The sequence below is a fragment of the Pieris napi genome, chromosome 13, assembly GCF_905475465.1.
Source record: "Pieris napi chromosome 13, ilPieNapi1.2, whole genome shotgun sequence".
In the NCBI taxonomy this organism is placed as follows: Eukaryota; Metazoa; Arthropoda; class Insecta; order Lepidoptera; family Pieridae; genus Pieris; species Pieris napi.
This window is the reverse complement of record NC_062246.1, coordinates 11586041-11608518: the sequence shown is the minus strand read 5'-3', so window position 1 is coordinate 11608518 and position 22478 is coordinate 11586041. Positions and strand designations below refer to the sequence as shown.

The 22478-nt window shown below is 33.4% G+C and overlaps 2 protein-coding genes across 2 annotated transcripts; both read left to right on the top strand.

Moving 5' to 3' along the window:
* Window positions 1-1992: 1992 nt before the first annotated feature.
* Window positions 1993-11958, top strand: LOC125055502 (lachesin). Its single transcript, XM_047657966.1, has 10 exons — window positions 1993-2124; window positions 2823-2941; window positions 4106-4228; window positions 5105-5261; window positions 5755-5854; window positions 6559-6715; window positions 7840-7946; window positions 8814-8953; window positions 10222-10345; window positions 11042-11958. Exons 1-10 carry the CDS (start codon window positions 2070-2072, stop codon window positions 11061-11063), a joined length of 1104 nt encoding a protein of 367 aa, XP_047513922.1. The 5' UTR covers window positions 1993-2069; the 3' UTR covers window positions 11064-11958.
* A 6037-nt stretch (window positions 11959-17995) lies between these two features.
* On the top strand, window positions 17996-21004 carry LOC125055575 (juvenile hormone esterase-like). The gene is made up of 3 exons (XM_047658033.1): window positions 17996-18050; window positions 18161-18297; window positions 19736-21004. Exons 1-3 carry the CDS (start codon window positions 17996-17998, stop codon window positions 21002-21004), a joined length of 1461 nt encoding a protein of 486 aa, XP_047513989.1.
* The last annotated feature ends 1474 nt before the right edge of the window (window positions 21005-22478 follow it).

The following is a 22478-nucleotide window of genomic DNA, read 5'->3' as shown; positions in this document are numbered from 1 at the left end:
CGTGTTAGGGAAAAATGATGAGAAACCGACTTTAGACAATGTTTCTACAAGAATATTTGTATCATACTTTAGCTATCATAAGCCTCTTGTAACTCACATGTCTACTGAACTCCAACCAATTGACGTGAATTAATTACTAAATATCAATATGTATAAGTTGCATGCTAAAATCAAAAAAATCCATTTCTTTAATTATGTACCAATTTTTTTTTAAATATTTAACATAGTCTTAAGACAGAGAAAGGTTACAACAATGCTGGACGCATCTGCGTTTTGCCTATGCTGTACGACGAATGCTAGACTGCGGGTGACGGCACGTATAGGTCAGAAGTGGTGAGTGGGTCTATTAAAATGATCTTTGATATTATTAGGTCAAGGTATGAGTAATGGTTCTTAAATATTTCGAATAAGGTCAGGGCGTCGCTTGGGTAGGTGGGGGAACTCTCTAGAGAATCGGAAAAGCCTTTTTTTATATAAATAATTTATGTAAATTTATTTTGATTACTATGTGATACCCCATTACCAACATTCCCCAACCCAGCTGGTCCCAGTGGGGAATAAGACCGAAACCCTTCAATATTAAACCAACAACAACATAATGAGGAAAACATTAAAAAGAATGGAGAAGATTGGAGGAGGCCTTTGCCACCTGGTAAACGGACACGTAAAAGTGGAACAAAAGAACAATCTACGAAAAATAAAGAAAAAATACTGTCATGTCCGAAAAGAAGCTATAATATACGTATAATATAAATAATATATGTGATACCTATTATGCCTACTACCGGGGGGTTTCTGCCTCCTTACATAGTGTGTAGTTCCTATAACACTCACTTTTTCAAAGTATGATAATATGTTATCGTGCTTTCAAGCGCTTTTTTAATTGTTTTGTATTTTGTGTATGTAGATACTCTAAATTACTGAACATTTTCGTGCCTATTATTGTGTTTTCTTTTTAATTTTTGTAGGATAGGGGGTAAACTGGCAGGAGGCTGACCTGCTGGTAAGTGATATCGCCGCCCATGGACATCTCTATGCCAGAGGGCTCGCGAGTGCGTTGCCGACTTTTTAAGAATTGGTACGCTCTTTTCTTGAAGGACCCTAAGTCGAATTGGTTCGGAAATACTTCAGTGGGCAGCTGGTTCCACATAGTCGTGGTGCGCGGCAAAAACTGCCTTAAGAAACGCTTAATTTGTGTTTAACTCATACTTTTATTAAAAAAATATAACTTGTCTATCTTGCATTTGTGATGTGTCTATGTAATATTTCCATTTTAATAAATAAAAACATTTTATTTATTCAACCCATTTTCTGTAGGTACCTACTTTTTCTGATCCTATTCAAGGGCACTTAATTACGCAAAAACTAAATAATAAACTTTTTTAAGTTTCAAAAGCTATCTATTGTTATATATAGTATACATATCTTTAATAAAAACATAGCATAGTCACCCATTAGTATTATTGACCATACTTAAATAGCTTGTTTTTGTAACCCGTAGTTATCTTATCATAATTATATTGCAGGCTCAACTCGTGAATTTTGCTAAATTGAATGAAAGCTGTTAAACTTTATATTTTTAGAGTTTTACGATTTACGATGAAAATCTTCATTATAAAAAGAATCTTTCACATTTAGATACAGCAAAAGACTTTTAGTTTGTCTGTTTTGGCCTAGCGGCTAGTTGCTCACTCTCCCTCAATCCTAAAGTTTCCACGTTGAGTGTGCATTTTTGGTAAAAGAATATAGGATGAAGCGACCGATTGAATGACCCAAAAATCGACGACGTGTCAGAAGAAAGAAAATAGATTCAGAAATTTCTAAGGCCAAGAGTTGTAGCGGTTGTTTTTTGAACCAACAAAAATATTTTAATGCATGCGCATATTTATCAAATTGGTTTTTATAACATTTCATTGATGTAGCTGACAATTAGGTATCAAGTTCGACATTGCGTCTGTCGATTTTTTTTGTCGTGACAGTGACAGCTGCCACTTTATTCAATTTGTTTGACTGAATCTTGATCATTCGGAAATCGAATATTGACGAGGAGTGAAGCGTTGTTTTTAAAAATGGCGTGGTCTTTTTTGAAATATTTTGCCGTTGTTTTCTATTTAATATCGATTGGTAAGTTGTCTTAACAATTACCGCGTATATTATTTATGTTTATTTGTTTAAAAGTTTCAAGCGTCAGGACAGTAACTTTCATCGCACCTTTTGTTTTGTTACCTGACACACCCAGTTTTCAAAAAAAGAATGCTTTTCGTAAGACACACATCCCCAAAAAGATTTTTTATGTTTAATATCAGAATAAATTAAATCAATTTGTCTATCCAAATGATTTAGTTATTTTATAATTTCTTTAAACTTCCGAGCCTATTTATCGGCGTCCTGGTGTAAACAAACACTGAATATTATCACGTTTTGTTTATAATATACTGAAGGTCAAGACTTCATTTCCACTAGGATATTAAAAATATGTATTCTGAAGGCCTCAAGGCTGTACACCTAAAAGACGATATTTTAAAACAAACAAAAACCTGTTTATTCTTTGACTGATTGATATTATACCTGTATTTTGATATTATTTAAACCCCATTAATAATTGTCAAATATATCTTAATAATTTAATGCCTTGAGCTTTGGTGAATTCAAATACAATACATGCTTGAATCAGAATAATAATAAAAATTAATATTTAAAAGAAAAATTAATTCCAAGTGAAACCAACCAACTGGGATTGTCCTTGTAAAAGTAAATTATAATATCCCTTTTGTAAATTTCTGATTTTTTATCTGTTTTAATAAAAGTTAACATTATTTTAGCTAATGCCCAGCGTACCCCAACAATATCACATATCACTCAAGAACAGATAAGAGATATTGGTGGACAGGTAGACTTGGACTGCTCAGTCCATTATGGTCAAGATTATCCTGTACTGTGGGTAAGTAATTCTTTTATTGTATGCAGATACTTTTGGGAAATTAAATCTTGAAGAAATTTGTTCAAAAATATTGCTTGATGCAAACCGCTTAGGGCTTTAAGAAAAATGTTTACAATTCTTAAAGGGCATAAAAAAAGTTAGTTGTGATATAAAAATTGTGATAAGTTTGCTAAAGAAGTATACTGCAATAATTTGTAAATTTTATGAGATGTAATGTGCCCAATTTTTTCACAACTGATCTATAAAAGCAAGCTGATAAATAAGTATTGCTACCAGTTTTGTTAAAAGGCAACAAAAACATTTGCTGACAATAGTAACAAGTCGAATAGGGAAGGTTTGTTCTTATTATCTACACATTATTTTAGTATACTTTATAGCTTTGTTGGTGCATGGAAAGCGATATAAATAGAAGTATATTCTTAATATGGTTTATATATAATGTCTAATGCAGTAAATTTATTCACTATCGATCATATTACTATTTTATAAATAAAAGCAGAGTACAAACAATGTAATGTAATTTGATACTTGTGGTTTGAAACTATATAATTCTAATTGTGATATTTATTCTAATGGCCTAGATTCTCTTCATTGTATATAATATTAAGGTATTCATTACGCATCTATGCAGATAGTATACATTCTTATGTGAGTGTTTCAATTTGAGATAAGGATGTAAAATCTAAAATTAGCAATTAAGTGAATTTATCATGTTATCAGCAACATTGTAGGTATATCAAGTATAGAAAGAGAAGCTAGTCTTGTGATATAAATTTATTATGAATCTATATAAAGACCTGACCTGACTGGCCTTTTATCAGAGAAAGTGATAAGTGTCAGGTCAAGAGCTATCTATAATAATATAAGGAATAAGTAAACAAAATTAAAAATAAAGATCTACTTTCATAATGTTAAAGATCCCATATACTGTGTAAAAATTGATGTTTAAAGTGTGAATTATTATTATTAACCATTACAACAGCTAAATCTACCAAATATACTAGATTTCAGATAGCAAAGAGCTTGTATATTATAATAGTTTTTCCATAAATTAACTGTTTAGTTAAGAATGATAATTTTTGTATAATACATTGATACTTGCAATTTTTTTTATTTATAGTAACTAAACATAACTTTAAATTAATATATTGTATGTTTTTCCAGGTTAAATATGACCGTCTGAAGACAACAGAGTCATTACCCCTGTCTACCAGCTCTGGTCTCATTATCCGTGACTCCCGGTTCTCCTTGCGTTATGATGATGCCTCCGCTACGTATACCCTTTCTGTAAGTTACTGCATTATACAATACCTATCAAAAGGAGTTCTTGTATGAATTACTTTTCACTTTACAGTTCATATTCTTATTTATATCAAGGAACAATCTCGCCTTGAGCGGTGTCAAATATGTCATACTTTATACTGAAAAAGGGTTTGACAGCTTTTGTAGATGTTCTAGAATAACTATAAGTCCATCAACAGTTTTCATAGGAAAGTCTTTATTATTTATTCCCATTTAAGATTTGAGCCAAAGACCTTATATTCTACAGAACATACTAGACTACAACATATACCTATATTATACCTATTATGTAATTTATACCTAATATATACCTAATCTTAATATATATAAATTACGTGTCACGTTGTTTGTCCGCTATGGACTCCTAAACTACTGAACCGATTTCAATCAAATTTGCACACCGTGTGCAGTTTGATCTAACTTAAAAGATAGGATAGCTAACATCTCAATTTATACCCGCAATATTATTTTATTGCAAATTATTTGTTAATTATTTGATAGTCACAATTCTAACAGATGGCGCTGTGTTGAAAGTACCAACGTTTAACATAAGCTACAATTTAATGGCATAACCACCAAAAAAGCATGGAGGTCCCTATGACTGGTGTTCTCCCACCGTTTCCCTTAAATAGTTTACTACTATGTAATATAACAAAAACCTTAGCCACAGCAACGCTTGGCCGGTCTACTAGTATATAATATATACCTAATATGTAATATATACCTATAAACGTTCATATATATTTAGATTTAAATATTTACAATTAATTTAACTTCTTTCTGACAATTCATAAGTGTACTTGTTTACCTACATGAATGAAGATAGTTTGAGTTTGAGTTGATGATAATGATATATTTCAGATCAAAGATATCCAAGAGACAGATGCTGGATGGTACCAGTGTCAAGTAATAATCACGGTGAGCAGCATAATATCAGCAGAAGTGGAGTTGCAAGTGAGACGGCCACCGATCATCTCTGACAACTCTACTAGATCTATTGTCACTAGTGAAGGAGAGAGTGAGTTTGTTTTATTATTTTAGCTGTTAAATAAAAATCCAGCAGTATTTCAGTAATTCCCAATGGCCAGAGCCATTATATGCACTGAAATATAGTTTTTTTTAACAACCACAAACAACTTGGCAGAGCAGTGTTAGTCTAGTGGCGTCAGCGTGCGACTCTCATACCTGAGGTCGTAGGTTCGATCCCCGGCTGGACCAATGGACTTTCTATGTGCGCATTTAACATTCGCTTGAACGGTGAAGGAAAACATCGTGAGGAAATCGACATGTCTTAGACCCTAAAAGTCGACGGCGTGAGTCAGGCACTGGAGGCTGATCACCTACTTGCCTATTAGATTTAGTAATGATCATGAAACAGATTCAGTAATCTGAGGCCAAGACCTAAAGAGGTTGTAGCGCCACTGATTTATTTTTAAAAACAACTTGGACTAGTTCTGATAAATTAATTTTGTCTGATAAATTGTTGGTTTAACATAGATTTACATAATTAGGTACACAAATGGAATGCTACTCTGATGGTTTCCCGCCCCCGAAGATCTCTTGGCGCCGGGAGAACAACGCCATCCTGCCTACTGGTGGCTCCATCTATCGGTGAGTTTTAGCATTAAGCTAGAGACACTCGAACTTGCTAGAAAAATATTCTAAAACTATGTGGAGGACGACAATTAAAAGTGTTTTTATTCACGTAAAACTCTTTAATTTCTTCCGGGGCTTGTTTATAATACAACTAGCTGACCCGGCAAATGTTGTTTTGCCATGTATATTATTTCTAGGAAGCTTTTTAGTTCTATATAATAACTGTCTACTATAATAAAAAATAGGGGTTGATCTTAGAGGAGTGAAAATTAGGGGTTGTGTGCATTTTTGTATGTTCTATTATAAAAAAATAAAAAATTGTCTAAAAAATAAAAACAAAATTTTTGGGGTGGACAACCCTAATCACTTAGATGTTTGAAAGATAGATAGTAGCCGAAACTCAGACTTATTGAATATGCCTAAAAAACTTTATAAAAATCGGTTGAGCCGTTTCGGAGGAGTATGGGAACGAACATTGTGACACGAGAATTTTATATATTAGATGAATAAATAAAAAGTTATATAGTTATAATAAATAAAATGCCGAAAACCTTAAAAGTGTTGGCATTGGTCGTCTCCGAATCATAGCTACGGCGCAGGCGCAAGAGACGGTGAATCACGTGACAACAGTTTTCAAACAAGGGATTTTTGCTTCGGATGGATGATTCTATCACACAACGGACGGACACATTATATTATAATACAATTGTGTTTTTCAGTGGCAACATTCTGAAAATCCCAAAGGTACACAAGGAAGACCGTGGAACGTACTACTGTGTGGCTGAAAATGGAGTGGGCAAAGGGGCCAGGAGGAATATTAACTTGGAAGTCGAGTTCGCCCCAGTTGTGACCGTCCCCAGGCCCAGATTGGGACAGGTAAATAAGTGTTATTTGTGTACATATATCGAGCTGCTTTCACAAAGGTTGTAAGGTGTCGTAACGTGATATTTCAGTCGACCTCGATGTATCGAATATCGACCAATAACTACCCTTTTTTTTATATTCGAGGTGGAAATGCAGTTGCGCATCCCCTGCCCCCAAAAGTTCTATTCAGAGATTGGGTGAGCAATACCCACTAAAAGCACCTTGAGTAGTTCCTACAAAGCCGCGATGTTCCTACAGAGGCTTCGGGGTCGATCCCGCTTTCTATCGGGAGCTTAACGGCATTACCCTCAAAAACCTCCCATGCAGAACACACCACATAGAAGGTAGAAGATGGGCATCTCTTCTCCTATTTGCTCCGCATCTTCTAAACCTAGAATTCGTCCTAAAGCGCTCCTTCTGTAGCATTACTTGCTCACAGAAGAATACCACTGCCGACCATTTTTTGGCAAAGCAAGGTCAACCCATCACAGAACAAAGATTATGATGTAGCTGAGACCACTGCGAACAAGTACTCCCCTGAGATCGCCAAGGAAACAAACTAAATATACCTACTCTTAAAATATGTATGTTCAACACAATAATTTTGCTCCTGTTTATGCAAACTGTTTGAGGTAGTAAAATGTTTCATACAAACCTAAATATTTGGTTATTTAATTTTATAAGACATATTTTAATGAAATCTCTATATACTGCTTCTGCTGCGATAAGTTGTTTATGTCAGCGACGTTAAGCATACAGGCAGACAGAACTTTTAATAGTTTAAAAAAACTATTTTTCACTTTTTAGTTTGATGTGCTTTAAAAGCGTGTGTTCTAGTTTTTTTAAACTATTATTTATTTTCCACTTTTTAGTCCTAGCAGCAATACGTGTTGTGTCAATTTAATCGTATTGCTTTGTGGACTTAAAAAATTTCATTGTTTTTTCGTGATAAACCTATGAAATTATTATATTGTCGCTGATTCTTTATAAGTGTACAAAGTTTGAATTAAATCTGTCCGTTAAAAGTGGGTCAAAATCGAGTCCGAAGGAGTCGGTTACATACATACATACATACAGGTGAAGCTAATATAAAGCGTGTAAAAAAAGCTTCTGTTATATTTTAAAAATGTTTTCAGGCTTTACAATACGACATGGACTTGGAGTGTCACGTTGAGGCCTATCCTCCACCGGCTATCACTTGGCTCAAGGATGAAGTGCTTCTGTCCAACAACCAGCATTATAGGTATGTATTGTTAACTTATTATGTATATAATATATCTAAATAGTTATTTCAGTATTAAATTTGCAGTTTATATTTATGCTTAAGTTTCTTAGGGCAAGAAAAAACCCTAGCCAAAATATAGGTATATTTTAATATATCTCTAAAAATCAAATAAATAATAATAAACAATTTTATTATTTGTTTAAAATCACGTACATATATTGTATGTAAGGAGACATTGTTAATCTGTATGTTTCGATAAAGTTTCTCTTTTATAACTAATATGTATAATTAACAATGTTTTGAGTATGCTTTCTCACGATTATTTTAAAAATATCCTAAGAACGATTTATTATTATTATTTATGAAGTTAAGGGTTCCTTAACATTAAATAATATAAATACGAATTTATGACATTTTTAATTTAGCAAAACGATGCTATAGTAGAAGAATATTAGGTCCTTACATATGAAATTGAAGCTTTGTCGTACTGGCCACTTTGACCTCAACTCTTGCATTTGTTTTTCGAAAACCATGGTTCATTTCATTTACCCGTTTAATTTTTTTTACCCTGTACTCAACGGACCTTGCTTTTTTTTTGGGTAACTTTTTACAAGGTAAAAAAGTCAACAAGGGGGAGTCGAAACAGCCTTCAAAGATTTTATTAATTCCCCTCCAAATGGTTTTTTAAGATGGCAAATGTGCATAGATAGCAGTGGCACTAGCACTTTGATTAATTAAATATATTGTATTTTAAAAAAAATCTACTTTATGTACATACAAAACGCCAATTTCATATGTAAGGCCTCCTATATACAAGTTGAAAAGGATTTTACTCAAGTAAAAATTATTTAAAGGTAATAATCATGTAATGAATCCTCCTTTCAGAATATCTCACTTCGCGACCGCAGACGAATTCACAGACACGACGCTAAGAGTAATAACTATTGAGAAGCGGCAATATGGGATGTTCACTTGCAAAGCACAGAACAAGTTGGGAAGGGACGAGGGAAGAGTCGAGTTGTTTGGTTAGTACTCTGACATTTGACAGTTGTCACGACTGCCAAACTGTCAATGATTCAGTTTTATTTTGACATAAGTTTTGATGTCCTTGACGTTTGTTTTTTTATTTTTTTTATTATGACTTAGATGTTTTTTTTATGGAATGTCAATAGTGCTAGATTTTTTTACAATTTATAGACGGGTTTTAAGATCGTAATTCCGTGTTGTAGACTATAGAGAGGTAAAATGCGCTTTCTACATATGTTGCTTAGAATCTGGCTAACGAAAGAAGATAACGAAAAAGCGCGGCAAATTAAAAAAAAATAGTATGGTATCCCTAAAAGTTTGATATATTTTGTGGATTAAACTTACTTGATACTTGATTTTATTTTTATTATTTTTTACATTGATAGTAACTGTAGTAATATATAATAGAAATAAAAATGATTATTTTTCCGACCCAAATATCGGCCAATAGAATTGCACCATTCGACTTCACGTGGTACAACCTACATGGTATTATACTGAAAATTTTTTGTGAAAATTTTCTCTGGTCGTTGCTTCAAGAAAAGTATTAAGTAGTTGTTTTATTCATTATGAAATTCTTATTTGTTAACTGTACATTTCGTCTCATGGTGCAATTCTATTGGCCGACATTTGGGTCGGAAAAATAATCCCCCGAATACCACACGAGCTTCAAAATTATCGGCCATTTCCCTCAAGGTTCCCTGCAAACAAATATAGTCGTCATGACGACTATATTAATTGTTTGCAACGAACCTATCGGGAAATATCCGATAATTTTGAAGCTCTTGTGGTATTATAAGTGAATAATTGCATGAAGTATCAAGACAAAAAATCATACTAACCTAAGAAATTCAATGACATTCTGTGTTGCCATCCGAAAGTTTTCAAATAATTCAATTATCTTCTTTCATTAGCCAGACTAACAATTACGATTAGAAAAACAACCCGGGTGATAATGCATTTGTAAAAAATTTTTTTTATAAATTTTTATGACTTTAAGATTTCATAATTTTTTATAGCGTGGGAATGCTTAATATGGAATTTATAAAACTACATTATAACGTATTTTCTTAAACTCAATTAATAGTCATTTTGAGATTATTAAATGCGTTGTAATTAAAAATTAATAAGGAAAAATATTTAAACGAAAATATATTCGGTTATTCGAGTATTTTGGATTGAAGGCCTATTTGTTCCTAGTCTTATTATTTATATTATTTTATAAGTAAGAAAGCAATGCATGGCATGAACGTATGTTTGTATGTAGAAACAATTATCCCGGTGTGTCCGCCGGCGTGTGGCCAAGCGCGCTACGGGGCTGCAACATCGCTCGCGCCCTCCATTGAAACGGTCGCTGTTATGTTCACGGCCTATGTTTTATACGCCTTCCGGTAAGTTGCACGAGTGATTTATTATAACCCTTATTCATAAAACTTGACTATTTAAATTTGTCTATTTTGGTGATTGCTTGACACTTGTTTATTTTATTAAGAAATATTTCATAAAATTAAATTAATTGCCTCCCTCCACTTCAGTTTTGAAAGGAGAATTCTTTGGCAATTTAATGGAGGAATTATTGTCTTTTTTTTTTGAACGTTTGCTGTTTTTTTTTCATACATTAAATTTATTTCTTCGACAATAAAAACACGTGGCATTATAATTTACAATTCGTCATTTGAGATCCCAATAATTTTTTTTGCATAAAGTATAAAATACATACTAATATTTCATAAATTCTCTTTACGAAATTTTAATTCACCCTTCCCACTCTCTCTATCGCGCTCTCACTTTTTTTTTCGACAAAAACGCTGCACATCTTCGTGACGTTCCGTAAAAGTTTCACCCTAATGCTCCTAAAGAAGTTTCACTACCATATTAAAATGTTCCGTCATTCTGAAACGATACAGCGCAACCCATAATAACGTATTAGATTTGGACACATCGGAGTAACGCTTAGAGCTAAGTGCCTGTAGATCCCCCTAAGTAGACCCGTAGACCTGTCAGTTTCCTCACATATCTTCACCCTTGCACAAACATATAGGTCTGAATATAGCTCAGTAGTAAATTATATATTATTTCGTTTTCAGAGTCGCCTATACCAGACATTAATCACGCCGGATTACGACTGGACCCGCAGATCTACGGAAACGGGGTGACCAACAAACAACACATATCGTTGACACTTACACCGCTTCTTTACGTTTATAGAATTTACATCCAATAAAACAGTGTTGCTAGATAAAAAACTAGAAATATAGGTTTCAAAAATCGAAATACAGAAATTGCAAAAAGCAGACGAAATTAAATTTAATATCAATTTTAGTTTAAAAATAAGAATACTGTATATTTTGCAAAGAAAAAAGTGTTGCCAGAACTAAAGTTTACAGATTTTAACGATATTGCCAGTGAATTGCAACATCGGTATTTTAATTTAATTTTTAATACAAGCAACAATATGCCTTACGATTCAACGACTTTTGAAAGACAATAGGACTAAGAGTAGTTTTTGACAATTTTAATATTCCAGTGAAAATCAAATTAAATTTTTACACAAATATATTTAAGGTTTTTAAACCAGCAATAATTTTTGGCAAAAGTCAATTTCAAATTAAATGTACAAACGAGCTCAAATCAATTAAATTCGTACAAATTTTGAGAATCTCAATTTATTATACAAAATTATTTACATTTTTTTAATGAATTAAATTTTCATAGTGAGTAACTTAGTATGTAATTTTATATTTTTGTAAATTTAACATGTATTTTAACTTTTAATTTACATTTTTGACCTCAAGACTATACGCTTGACGTAAAATCCAATTTAATGACAACTTATTTGACATTTTACACTCAATTTTATTTATGATTTATTATTATGAAATCGCGACGAATAATATTTTATATTAATAGGATTTTGCTGTTAATGCAAAATTTCAGCGCTAAGTTTGACTTCCGTAGGTCTTAACTATGAACTTTAATCTCTAGAAATGGAACCAAAACCGACGTACAGTACCAGGCCATTTATAAGTAGCATCGGGTTGACAAGGGTGACAGAGACGGCGCTCTACAAAGCCGGTATCTCTTTCTAAAGCACGATGCGACTTATAAATGGTCTAGTACTGTAGTTATAAAAACCAAAGCTAGCCACTGACTGCGCTTTTGCCACCATATAGCGGAATATTTTTACGCTTTAAACAATTTGCACTTACCGCCCAATCCAGCGCTGTTGTTAAAGGGAATTAAAACTGAGCTGGGATTGAAGACTAAATGAAGCGCTTTCTTAGATTCAAAAACGAATGTCAGGAATTGTATTATAGGGAGCGTTCAAGTATTATGTAACGAATTTGGGGGGGGGGGTCCTCTAGTAAAACGTTACGATGCGGGGCGGGGATTGAATTACGCGTTATTGTTTATATTATTTTCGACTTTCCAGTACTTTGCACCACATACAGGTAACTTTTAGGTATAAAGTTACTATTGGGTACAGAAAAACGTTACGGCGCGTTACATGGGGGGGGGGGGGTGTCAAGAATCTCCAAAAATTGCGTGTCGTAATACTTGAACGCGCCCATAACATTGAAAGTAAATCCTTCGGGCATCACCTCTAAGCCATTTCTAGTGTTCTATAATCTCAATAGGTAAAACCTAATATTGTTCTAGAACCCACCAAATGAAACCAAATCATACAGAAGTTACCATACTCAAAAAATACATTCCTAAATGCATTTATTAACTTTACTTTTATAGAAGTCATTCCAAATTAATTTTTTAGACTGGTTTATTCCATCCATTTTTTTTACTTAATATTTTATATTTTAAAATTAATCTAGATATATTTTTTGGAGTTGTTTGAATAAAAAAAAACTGATCAACAGCTGTTCTACTCTGTAAGACATCGATTCCAACTATTTACTCACCATTCAAATTCTCTTGGCTTAACGAGGTACGAAATAAATATTAAAATCGGAATTGTTATTGAACTTACAGGGTAAGCTTGCTGATATGGATCTTTTTTTGACATAAATGGACTAAACGTTCTTGCATTTTTCTTAACTATTTTGTCATGTATCTTATTTTATTTTCTTCGCAGGTTCATGTAAAAGGGCATATTACGGTATTAATAATATTTTTGTTCTCTACACTCAAACTTCGAAACAGTTATAATTTTATAATAATCCCGTATAAATACTATGTATAAAGCTTTATATGACAAGCCTAATATGTTAGAATGGGTATAGCTCCTGTTAGTTGCAAAAGATGCGCAGGAGTCATTTTTATCTGATAAAATACATGCGCGAACTTTCACGCAAAATCTAACCGGAGATAAAGAAATTTTGTAACAATAGTTCTACCCATATCGCGTAATTGCCTTTTTAACAGTGATTTCTAACTGTGAATTTCACTTATAGCAGTGATTTCTAACTGTGAATTTCACTTATAGCAGTGATTTCTAACTGTGAATTTCACTTATAGCAGTGATTTTTATAACTGTGACATGTTTTATCGTATGAAATGTTTGCATGTGTGAAGTTTTAATAAAGATTTTTTTTAAATGTATGTCTTATTATTTAATACTGGTTGTGAAGGAAGATTGGTGTACTGTTCCTCCAACCAGACTAACCATTGGCCCGAAGGCCCCGGGTAGGAAGGTAAAGCGGTATAGATCCTTAGAGCCCGGAATATCTTTGTTAGCGCTTTTCTGTGTATGACATCACATCATCGCAGTGATATGTACTCGTATACGCAGATTACAACTATAAACATGAAATTGGACTTTGATTGCAAAGCATTAAATTTCGGTAGTTTAGGTCGTAATAAGACGGAAAAATATATGGCATGAAAAACTTTGCTTTTGTGCTTAGAAGACTGATTGAACGAAATTTTTAAAAATCTCGGATTTTAATTTTTGATTGAAAATAAAACTATTGAAATAAAAATGTTTATTATTTTTATTAAGTTTTACTATCAAATTAGCTTACAGAAAAGTGGAAAATAATTTAAAAGTGCAAACTTTTACTTTTTCTTTTATGTTCATAGCTACTTTCTCTCAATAAACCCCAAATATAGTCGCCCATCATGTTTTCATTGTATTGGCCTTGATAGCGTTGTTCAAAATTCATGATGTCCTGATGGAAACGTTCTCCTTGCTCTTCGGAATAGGCTCCCATATTGTTTTTAAATTTATCCAAATGAGCATGCATCATATGTACTTTTAATGACATCCTGCAGCCCATGGCCTTAAAATTTGTAAGCATATCCTTTTCGTAGTTTTCAGCTTTATTATTTCCTAAAAATCCAGAAACAATAATAACACCTGATGGTTGTTTATCACTCGGGTGCCATCTAGCGGCACAGTGTAAAATCACCCCACGCTCACCGCGCGGTCTTTTAAAAAATATCAATTTAATTTAATCAATTAAAATTTATGAAAAAATTGAAAAATGAGTATTATTATTATAACTATCACAAAACTTTATACCGAAAAAAGGTATTTTCTTTTCGTTTTTGTGCATAACTAACTGGAAAATAATAGTATAAATTTTCGTTGTTCAACATATTTCTTGAAAAAAACACTTTATAAAATTAAAATATTATAAATATTTTTAGATTGTGAAAGTTATAAATAAAATATTTTTTCCTGGCAAACATAAGCAACCACGAGAGGACCACGCTTGGGCGTTAGTCGAACTCGTCGGATTAATTAGTGTGTCAAACGATTTGTTCCGCAAAAATTCAAGTATTTTCCGATAGTCCATAAAAAAATAAGAGGCGGCAGTGTCGTGCTATACTTTACTGGTGTGACTTACAGCCCGCCATACCGACAGCCGCTACTGGCAGCTGCGCCCACGCGTTTGGCCCCCGGTTCCAGTGCTATGACCGTCATTTTTCTTTTTTTCATTGCGTAATAACACCCCTGAAGAACCGCCATACAAATGACCCACTATTTTGTGTCACTATCTCCCGGCCTAAAAGCAATTGTAGCCAACATGGTCGAAAATTATAAAAAAACTGGGATACAATATGAACGTGTAACTTCATTACCTTGATTCTCCCATTGACTCTTTTTTCTTAAAAACGTGGACCAGTCAGCGAGGAAAAGGGAGTGGTTGCATCAAGACATAAAGGAGAAGGAGAAATGTTATCATGGAAGATGGATATTAACATGATGGCTGCTACCTTGAAGCTGGACTCGCTTACAAAAATCTAACGTAGATTATTATTTATACTCCATTGTTTGTTTTGGAAAACTTTTCTTTAATATTTTTGGCAGTTTCTGTGAAAAACTTCAATCACACTTTTCCTGAAAAGCTGACGTGCTGGAAAAAAACTAAGCACAGATTCGTGTGTGTTACTTCATATTAAATTTGAAACACTTTGTCATGAATAAAAAAATATATAGGCCTGTGTAAAATTAGCTTAACTTTTACTTAATCGCATTATACGGATATCATCCGCTAAAAAATTATATAATTAATATAATGAGAGATGACAAGGTTAATATTCTGGAAAAGGTTATTGTTCTGTATTTGACCATTTAACAATTTGTGTAAGAACTTAACTGGCTGGCGTTCGTACAACATTTTAAATTTCCTAAGTCGCTGATGGTACGCCTATGAGAAAATCTTGTTCTAGTGAATGCATGAATGAAAATAATGAAATGATCTTTGAATACTTTCAATGCGTTGGGAAAGGATTACATATAATTCTACCATATTCAATAAGACTGCACGTTAGAGCGTTATATAATTGTCTTAAAAAGAAGCGTCTTGTAGGACAAGTGGGCTGAAAAGTTATGTACAAAAGTAGAAATTTGATTTGATTGTTCAATATAGTTGCCTTCGAAAGCGATACAAAAATTATAGCCTTAAAATAGTCTACAGTTTCGGCGATTACCTCTTCATCAGCGCAATATTTCGCTGGGCGCCAAATCTGGAGAATACGGTCAGCCCATGAACCACGTAATAAGTCAGTAGTTTTGGTTTTGCAATCAAAATACTACATCGTCTGAAATTTTCTGAAATTTCCCTGATAAAAATCACTTTTAAGGTAGGTACATTAATATTATACTCTAACAAAAACTGCTGTTTTATTTACGACCATGTTCCCCACCTCTGATTCTTAGGCTTAATGTATAATTAATTATGCTTTTAATAAAATAATTATTTAGCAAACAATATAGACTTCCTCTCTACTCACTCAGTGTTCTTTTCGCTTTTTTCAAAGTGTGTTTACGCTGTTTTCAAGAGTACCTACTACTACGAGATAGATTTTATATATTATATACTTTACTATATTTACTTTGGTTTAGTACGAATAACCTTCTACTTAATGCAAAAAACGACATGCATTAAATTTTGTGCAAAAAATGCAAGGGTTATGGATACTAGACCAATAATAGGTAAATGATGAGGAATTGAATCTGTATGATACAACTGTATTTCTTGGAATCACAATGGATTAAAAACTTCAGAGGTCCCCTCATATTAACGGATTGGCGAAGAGACTTAGTTCTGCAGCCTACGCGGTTAAAAAAATTCGCTCACTAACTGATGTCGATACAGCTAGACTTGTTTATTTTAGTTACTTTCAGAGCTTAATTTTATGATCTTGAAACTTTTTTCATCCTGCAGATTGCACAAATAGCCAAGAGGGCTATAATCTATAATTTTAAATGTAGGGAATCTCTGAGAGATAAATTCAAGGAAATTAATATACTTACATGGCATTATATTTATGAAAATATTATGTATGTACTATGTATACAAAAATAGTGATAAGTTAACTAGAATAGAACATACGCACAATGTTAATACTCGGAACAAACGCAGGCTGCAATTTCCCCGTATCTATCTAAAGTTAGTAATTGTTTTTTGGGAAAAGGGGGATACTCTTCTTTAATAAAATCCCAGAGGCTCTTTTATCTCTGCCTTTTAATAAATTTAAGAAATGTATTAAAGGAAAGCTGTGTAAAAACGTTTACTATAAAGTTAACGATTATCTAATTGATAAAAGGGCCTGGAACTAGTGCTTGACAGACTTTTAATTAATTTGCGTTATTTGTTTTAAAATAAGTGTTGTTTGATGATTTGCTATTTTAGAAGAGTACCGAGAGTTTTTTACTCCGGCCTTTTATCTCGTCCTGCATCCTCTGTCTTCTTTGCCGATGAGTAGGGATGTCTACCTATTCAAATTTAAACAAACATAACAACAAAGTATCTAATATTCCATAATAAACATATTATTTTTTTTTTATCTATACGACGCAATTAAAATTTTTATAATTTATGAATTCTGTCTTTCCACATCGTTGTGTGATAATTGATTTAGGTATGTCATAAATTTATTTCAATGTCAGTTTTATTTCACGGTCCGTTTGACACATTATTCATTATTTAATTAATTAATTTAAACCTGAAAACGCGTTAATTACGCTATGGCGTCCACCATTTGACACGTAGCTAAACAATTGTTTTAACTTAGAATATTAAGCTTTTGCTTTAGGTGTTAGTTTTGTGCGGACATTAAACAATATTTTTAAAAGACCCTTTGAGATGTCTTTAGAGACCGCCATCTTCGTTTGTCAAAATCTTAAATCCATTGAGTCATATTTAGCTCTAAGTCTCGACTCTGAATCTTACCCTAAGCATATACTTAATGTGCAAAGTTATCATAGAGATGCTTATAACATGCTTCTTGAAACGGTACAACACCTTCATTTGTAGCGACATTTACAATATGCCACTCTGATGTCATCAGAAAGTGTCCGTGGGCAATACCAAATCAAACAGTCACTTGGGCCTTCGGTCAGTGCATAATTGGATTGGACGAGAATCCTCTCTTTAGATAACAGCACAACTGATTTTCCACACATCTGTACCGCCTAAAACAAGAGTTAAAAATATAAAAATTTTCTGGCCGTCTGCGTAAAAGTAAAAAATTTTGGACATACTACATTAAAGATATATGTATAATGTTCGTAATATTATATATTTGAAAAGTTTCGAGAGACTTAACTTCAGTTACACAAGATGTATCGAAAAATGCTAAAGTGTTCAATAAGGAAAATCATTGCCGACCCCGTAAAATTTTACCACAGTGAGTATGTTTATATAAAAGACACTGTTTTGGCTCGCTTTGTCGGAAATAAAGGTTTAATTATTACATTATTATTTCGTCAGTATATACACGAATTCCTTTTTTTCCAGATAAGTCCGATTGCCATGTGACAGTACCTCAGGGAAAGATGAGAGGTAAAGTGTGCACTACTCCGTGTGGTAAACAGTACTATAGCTTCGAGGGGATACCCTACGCTAAGCCACCTGTGGGACCCCTTAGATTCAGGGTAAGTACAATTAGTCCACCCTTTTGGGGCCACTAACAGACTGTATTATCAGTAATGAAAATGCACGTCGTCATTTCACTCCGAGTTATTTTTTGCCGCGTTAAGTAAAAACGCTGCCTATAATAACATTTATTTATTTACATTATCTCGCCTGTATCCGTGGTAGGCAGAGACCACAGATCTCCACTTGCTACGGTCCCTCTTACATACCTCTTTTGCTTCATGCTTTCATGACATTCACCATGCTCGTCGGTTATGGGTACTTTTAAATTGTCCCTTCTCTAGTTTCACTTCCCAATCCGACTTCACCATTCACGGTAGCCTTGTATAACTCTTGTTGTACTTATCAACTCTTCCTCAGTCATCCGTTCTCCATGGCCAAACCACCTAAGCATTCCCTTTAATATCCTTGTCATTATGCTCTTTTAATCCGTATTTATCCCGTATCCTACTATTACTAACCCTATAACGCAGTGTAAAACACATGCTTCTAAACGCTATAATTTCCACGGTATTTATTCTACTTCCATTCTTTTTCTATTACACTCAATATTCTCTCCCCTATGTACGGCCAGTCGAGCCTCGTTTGAGCTCACTTTACTACTTGGCTTGCTACTTGGCTCAATTTACTTTATTTCCAGCATTCACTCGTCTTTCTATAACATAGTCATACGTTCCATCCGAAGTAAACATACATCCTACGTAGACGAACTTTTCCACTTATTCCACTTTTTCTCCATCTATCAAAATATCGCATACAGTCCTATTGACACCTATTTCAAATACCATGGATTTTGTTATTCCTATATTCACTTTTATCCTCTTAAAATTCAAAGTGTTTTTCATAACTGTTACCAGTTTCTGCAATACCGACACCAAAGACTCAAGTATCACTGGCCTTTTTAATCTCCGTTTACTATCATATCTTTCAGACAAGTGCCAATTAATAGGTTGAACAGCCACGGGGAGGCAAGATAACCCTGTCTCACACCTTTATCGATAGGAAACCAACCCGTGCAGATTTTGTTGGTTCTGACGCTTGCTGTAGAATCAGTATTTAGATATTCCAACGCCTGAATCAACTGGCCGCTCACCCCGTACATAGACAACGCTGACCATTATTTATTTCTCGCCTCGTAAGCCTTTTTCAAATCTACAAAAGTACAGTAAACCTTTTGGCCTTTCGCGAAGGAAAGGAAAGGAAAGGACCTGATCGAAGCACCACTTTCTAATTCCTGCTTTCACATACCATCCTTTATCACTCTGTCAATGAATATCTTCGCATACAATTTTTTGACAACGCTAGCAAGCTTATTCCGACAAAATTTTTACAATCTTCTTTTTCTTTAAATCATGGGACCATAACCGATTTTCGCTAATCGTACGGCTTCGCGCCTTGTTTTAAAATAATCGAAATAATATCAAAACTAATTTACAGGATCCTCAGAAATTTGATAACTGGTGTGGAGTACTTGACGCAACGAAACCTGGAAATAAACCCTTGCAAATAAATCCCTATAACCAATCTATAGAAGGTTCAGAAGACTGCTTATATTTAAATGTGTACACTCCAATATTGCCCGATGAACAACAACAAAGTCTTCCAGTACTATTCTTCGTATATGGCGGTAATTTACAGTGGGGATGCGGCCACATATATCGTCCAGATTACTTAATACGTCAAGACGTCATTCTGGTCACAATTAACTATCGTCACAGTATTTTTGGATTTCTCAATCTTGAAACACCAGAAGTGCCCGGTAATGCCGGACTGAAAGATGCAGCTACAGCCCTTAAGTGGGTGAAACAAAACATAGAACATTTTAATGGTGATTCAAACAATATTACAGGAATGGGAGAAAGTGTGGGTTCTGTTATAACTACATTAATGTTGATTTCAAAGATGACTCAAGGTATATTAAAAAGAATAATTGGTTTATCAACAGCTATATCTGATGTAATGATAGGCTATGATCATCTGAAAATAGCAAGGGATATTGCTTCAAATTTAGGAAATAACATCAATAGTTCTGAAGAAATAGATAATTTGCTTCGAAACTCTTCTGCTGAAGATTTGACTAGGGCTTTAATGAAATCAGCTTCTCGTGCAAATAAAATTGGCGTACACAGCATTATACAGCCAGCAGTTGAAAAGGAATACGATAATGTCGAACCATTTCTGGATGAGTATCCTCTACAGTCGTTAATAACTAATAATTATACTAAAGTTCCAGCACTTATGAGTATGGCAACCCACGAATCAGCATACTTTATAACTCCTCCGTCCGGACAATTTCAATTTAACAAAGATATATTGAAATTCGTACCGAGTCCTGCATTAGAAGATAAGAATGCTGTGCAATTAATGGATATCGAGAAACAACTAAAAGAATTGTATTTTCAGGATAAAGAAATCGGTCCTTCAACACTAGTCCAATACTTAGATCTAGTTTCAGATATGTATGTTACCAGAGACATAATCTACACAGCAGACTTATTTTCTAGAAACGACGATTTCTATTTCTGTAGATTTGCTTACGAAAACTCGCGTGTTATGAAAAGCTTAGGAGTAAAAGGTGCTACACACGGCGATATTTTACAATTTCTATTTTACACAGAGAAGAGAAGAAACACTTTTAGTGAAAAAGATATGAAACTTGTTGATATGTTGACTGAGGCGTTGTGTAACTTCGCAAAAAACGGGTGAGTTTTTATTAATTACTAAATACTAGAAGAAACAGGCCCAACGCTGTGTGATAAAGTTTAAAACCACCGAAGGAAGGTGAAGGTTAAAGGAAGAAGGCATTTTCTCTTTTATTGTGATCATTGAGCGTATAATAATCATGTTGGCTGTAACAACAGTCTTAAATATGCAGTGCTAATACGATTTTTTTATCATCGCATAATTAAATATATAGAATATATACTATAGGCAGGAATAGAAGAACATGTTTTCTTGGTCAAACATATTTTTTTTTCAGAAAACCAACGTGGACGGGGCAGGAAATATTGTGGCCATACTATAAGAAAGATGAAAGAATATGTTTAAATATTGATGACGGAATAAGCTGTGTCCCATTACCCGAATATGATAGATATACAAAACTAATTAATATACTTAAACAGAAGCCGAAGATACGACAACAATAACAAGACAATCTTGTATGAAAAATAATTTTTGTTTAAGTACAAAAAACTAATGTGTATGTACGTAACGCACTCTTCATGAATTTTTAGTTAATGGTTAATTTTTATATTTAATTTAATAGGTTATAATTAATTGATAAATATTAAAAATATTTATTTGTATGACGGATTTAAATCTACGCATAAAATATTTAAAAAAATAGAACAGCCTATATAATAAAAATTAAGTTTATGTTATTATATTTAATATTAGTACACGACCTTCGACGGAGTGAAGGGCACCTCCAAATCCTTTCATTTGTCTCTTCTCCGCTGCTATTTTCCAATCGTTCTCCGCTATCTCTGACTCATTATATAATTTAATTAAATGAATAATTCTCAATGTGCAAAAATAGTTTGATTATACATTTGTGTTATATAGTAATTATAAAGTAAAGTACAGACATGTCAAAAGGAAAAGACTGACAACACTGGGAATCCTACTAGTACACTTTATTTTACCTAAATATCCTTATTGTGTATAATAAAGTTTTTTTCTTTTTAATGATGTCGAAATCGAAAATTCAAGTACTAAGCTATTAATATATTGTTACGTAATTGTACTGTTAGTTTACTATGCTTAAATTAGATGTCATAATCAAAGGAAATATTAATTCCAACTGTTATTGATCATTGTTTATATAGCTGCAAATCATAACTCATTAGCGTACATTCAAAACTGTTTGCAGCATTGTTATCATGTCTGCTTATTTGGTGTCAATGTAAAATCGAATAGGTTAGTAGAATAGTAACAATTTATTTTTCTACCAAAATTGTAAGTTAATTAGGCGTATTTGGAACAGCCCTGCGATTCTGTAACTCACTTTTCGAACTCACACAGCGGATTTCGCATCAGCGGTCGCTCTGAAATCAGTCGAGAAGCAGTCATTTTATGATTTGGCATTCTAATAAACAATAAACTACAAGCTCCCACCTTTTCAAAATGCCAAATCATAAAATGACTGCTTCACGACTGTTTTGAGAGCGACCGCCGA